General features: G+C 42.7%; 1 protein-coding gene across 1 annotated transcript; it reads left to right on the top strand.

The window, feature by feature from the left end:
• Positions 1 to 874: 874 nt before the first annotated feature.
• Positions 875 to 2,718, top strand: SARC_10807 (hypothetical protein; the record flags this gene model as incomplete). The annotated part of the gene is made up of 2 exons (XM_014295133.1): positions 875 to 1,837; positions 2,498 to 2,718. The coding sequence occupies exons 1-2, from the start codon at positions 994 to 996 to the stop codon at positions 2,716 to 2,718; spliced, it is 1,065 nt and encodes a 354-aa protein (XP_014150608.1). The 5' UTR covers positions 875 to 993.
• Positions 2,719 to 4,171: the final 1,453 nt, after the last annotated feature.

Below are 4,171 nucleotides of genomic sequence, written 5' to 3'. Positions count from 1 at the left end.
AACCTNTANATTATATTATGGGAATTANATTTATTATATTATATTAATATATANATATGTNTATATATATATNTGTGTATGTGANAGAGAGANATAGATAGTGTGTGTGTGTGTGTGTGTGTGTGTTTGTAGATATACAAATATATATATATATTTATATGTATGATATATATATATATATATATATATATGTATATATATATGTGTGTGACTGTGTCTGTGCGTCTGTGTGCGTGTGCGTGTCTGTGTGTCTGTGTATGTGTTTATATATATATATATATATATATTGGGGATATATTAGATTTATTCGTATACAAATACATACTTTTACATACATGTCATTATAGATATATATGTCACTTCAATGTATTATTTATCAGCTTTCCGCTTGTAGAATCTGGGCATGAGAACGCAGTGCTCGTGCTCCAATTTTTTCGACTCAAGAAATTGAACGTGATTTGTGTTTTGTAGCTTCTACTCATGCCTACCTCGCTTCTTTGTTCGCTTTGTAAACATCGAAGCATGAAGGAATGATGCAAGACGGCGCTCTAACTTTTGTCCGTCACCCGCCCGCGCGTTCGACGGGTGGCGTACAATAATAACCCAATTCTAATTGTCGCTAAGCAACGTAGCACTGCAATGAGGTCGCTTGCACTGGCACTCGGGCATGCAATAAGGTCATTGTTACTTTGAAAATATTTCGAAGAAATACATTTTACGGGGTATTATACTATTTATATCAATATCACATGGACCCGTCTAAAATTTTATAATATTATACAGAAATTGAAGAGACTATCGGAGACATCTCTATTATTTAAAATATTTAAAGAGGGAAGCCGGAGGAAGCCGCAATATTTAGTAGTCGTTTACAGCTGTATCTAATGCACTAATAACTGTAGTGCTAAGTGATCATAACTGCGTGCACATTACTAGATAAACATACCAAAAGGTAAAAAGACACTTTTTGACAGCAGCGATAAATCAGACAGAATGTTTGTAATCAACCGTTTCACGGGCGACGATGACGGTTCTGCTGAGGATGTCAAACAGCGCAAGTTGCTAGAAGCACAGGAACGTATCGCACAACGGAAAGCGAAGCGAGATGCGATAGAGTTGGAGCGGAAACTAATCTATGACGAGAGAGAGCGGTTAGAAGAAGAGGCACGTGCGCAAGAACAGGCCAGGATAGACAAGATCAAAGGCAAGGGTAAAAAGAAAGATGCGATTAGCAAAGGCTTGAAGTTGGCTAGTGAAGACACGGATGTGGGTGGAATTGGTAATGGTGGAGACGGCAGTATAAGTGATAGTACAAGCGGAAGTGAAAGTGATGAAGAGCCGGAATTAGAGGTGAACGCGACAAGGAAGGTCGTGCCAAACAAACGCAAAGTGGATGCAACCGCTGCTGTAAACGCGATCGAGAACTTGGTCGAGGGTGGAGTGCCTACGAAGGCTCGAAATGAGGAAGATATAGAAGATAGTACAGATAAGACAGGTATAAGGGATACAGAGGAGATCGACGATGAACCGAGAGTTAGCAGTAGTAATGATAGTAGTATTAAGAACAGCAGTAGTAAGAAGCGGGTGAAGGTAATGCCCCGGTGGATGCAAACACAGGTAGTAGTGGATACCGACCTGGCCGACCTACAAGCGCCGGTCAGTGAGGACTGTTTCGAGGGTCTAGCGTTGGATAGCCGTGTTGTGAAGACACTACAAAGGCAAGGCATCACTCACTTCTTCCCCATACAACGACATGTGATTCCGCTGATGTTGAGGGCAGGTCTCTCGCCGGGCACACACCCGGGTGATGTGTGCGTAAGCGCTCCTACAGGAAGTGGTATGTGGTCTGTGCTTGGGGTTGCTGTACGATTGCGTATGTTAGAATTGAAATGTAAAGCAAACGGTGTATAGTTTCTAATCAGTTGGATGGTACAACTGTTTGTGACAATTTGTGTACGTTGCTTCGATATACGATGGAGGCTGTGCATTCTCTTCCTGGACGTATTTAAATTTGTGCGTGTTATAGATACTCGTGTGTACTGCCCATAATTCCAGGTCGGTTAATCTTGTGCAGAAATGTATGCTTTTTCAGGCGGCATATATTTGATATCCCCCGACAGTTAACAATCGCAGTAGCGGCTTGGATTAACCCTAAAACAGTTAAGACTGCCTCTAGTGCCTGTTCTTCCTTCAGCTATGTGACACATATCATCCAGCAAACTCTGCCATTCTCCACGGATTTAGCAACTGCTTTGTTGCACACTTTCTATTGTAGTGCCGGTGTTGAGCTGCCTTGTGAGCGAGTGATGTGTCTAGAGCAAATACTTATACTGCTATCTGTGCCTGTGCCGTTTGGTATCACCCGTTGACATTCTTCACTGATGTCACCATTGCACAAAATTGTCACGGCCGTCTAGGGCAACCCCCACTAACCTACAGATATTCTCACAATATCTGTCACGTGTACAAATATTAATATGCGTTGTACATTGTTCAGGTAAGACACTGGCGTATGTGGTGCCAGTGGTGAGCTGCCTTGCCAACCGAGTGGTATGTCAGCTGCGGTGTCTTGTGCTGCTACCTACACGTGACCTGGCCGAACAAGTGCGGAGCGTGTTCGGCGCCCACACACAGAACACGGGCCTAGTGGTTGCGATGGTTACGGGACTGACACCGTTTGAGAAAGAGAAGTCGATCCTGGTCACGACTGATTGGTGAGTAGTTTGGGTGTCTTATGAGACTCACGTACGTATTGAGTGACGAGATGCGATGGTAGTTGTACCGAGTGATGGATCCTTTTGTTTTCATACGACAATTGGACTGAGTAGTGACTTACAATTGGCTGAGTAGTGACTTTGGGTGGTGATACATGACAATTGCATCGAGTGATGGCGTTCAATGTGTGGATAAGATACACGTACTGACTGATGTCTCCTTGTTTTTTCTAAGACCTGGAAGATGGTTGGTGATGGTTAGAGTACACTCACCTAGCTGTCACCTATGGTGTTTGTATGTGATAATTGTACTGTGAAATATATATGAGTGTATACAGTGCACACGTGGGCAGTACATGTCTAGTGGATGCTACTACTGTAAGGATGCGGCCATGCATGTATAGTGATGAGCTGCGTAGTTGGTAATATGGGGAGGAACTCTTTTCTGTAGTGGAGCAGCGTAGCGAACCGGATCGAGCAGTCTTTGTAGATGCCCACCATCTACTTGGATCCCGATCCCTGTTCAATAAGAAGCTTACATTGTTGCGTATACTGTTTGTGGAGGGTGTAGCTTCATGTGCTATGAGATGACTGCAACGAATTTCTATGAAAGTTATGTGCTAGTGTTTGCGTGGATACCCAATAATCTCACCAACACGTACATAGCAATGTACTTGTGTTTCTGTATTTCTCCACCACTATGATGTCCTACTCGTATTCCCTGTATGTATCCACATTGAGTAGCTGATTTTGTGCGTGTGCGTCGCCTCATGCATATCCCGACAAGCTGAATACCTGGCTATATTTATATATATATATATGTGTGTGTGTGTGTGTGTATGTATGTATGTATGTATGTATGTATGTATGTATGTATATATGTTATATATATATAAAATATATATATATATATAATATATTATATTGTGTGTGCGTGTGTGTGTTTGTGTGTGTAAATATGAGCATGTTCTCGCGTATTGAAATCATTGATTTTTTTGTGTCTGCTGCCCCGACATGCTGTAGCGATGGGCAGGTACAGAGTGCTTGTGATATCCTCATAGCCACCCCTGGGCGTCTGGTCGACCACGTCACAGGAACCAAGGGGTTCACATTGCAACACCTTAGATATTTGGTAAGTCACAGATTCATAATCATCATATTTCGTACAGTATCGTACACGTAGTCTACTGTGTGTCTAGGAACAGCCTTTAGTTCAGGTAGTAAATACTTCGCTCCCCATCGTCCTACATCCGTCGCTGTGGTTGCGGTATGTCCTGCTCGTCTTGCCGAATTGCCTAGTCATCAAGCAGTGGCTGTCCCGACTGACATACTGTTGTCCCTTCGTACATCTGCTGCTTCTCCACTTTATAAATACGCCTGGCTTCTTCATACATCTGCTGCTTCACTTTATAAATACGCCTGGCTTCTTCATACATCTGCTGCTTCACTTTATAAAC

The sequence above is a fragment of the Sphaeroforma arctica genome (genome assembly GCF_001186125.1).
Source record: "Sphaeroforma arctica JP610 unplaced genomic scaffold supercont1.1398, whole genome shotgun sequence".
Lineage (NCBI taxonomy): Eukaryota > Ichthyosporea > Ichthyophonida > Sphaeroforma > Sphaeroforma arctica.
Note: the sequence above shows the minus strand (reverse complement) of the source record. Positions and strands in the feature narration are given on the sequence as shown.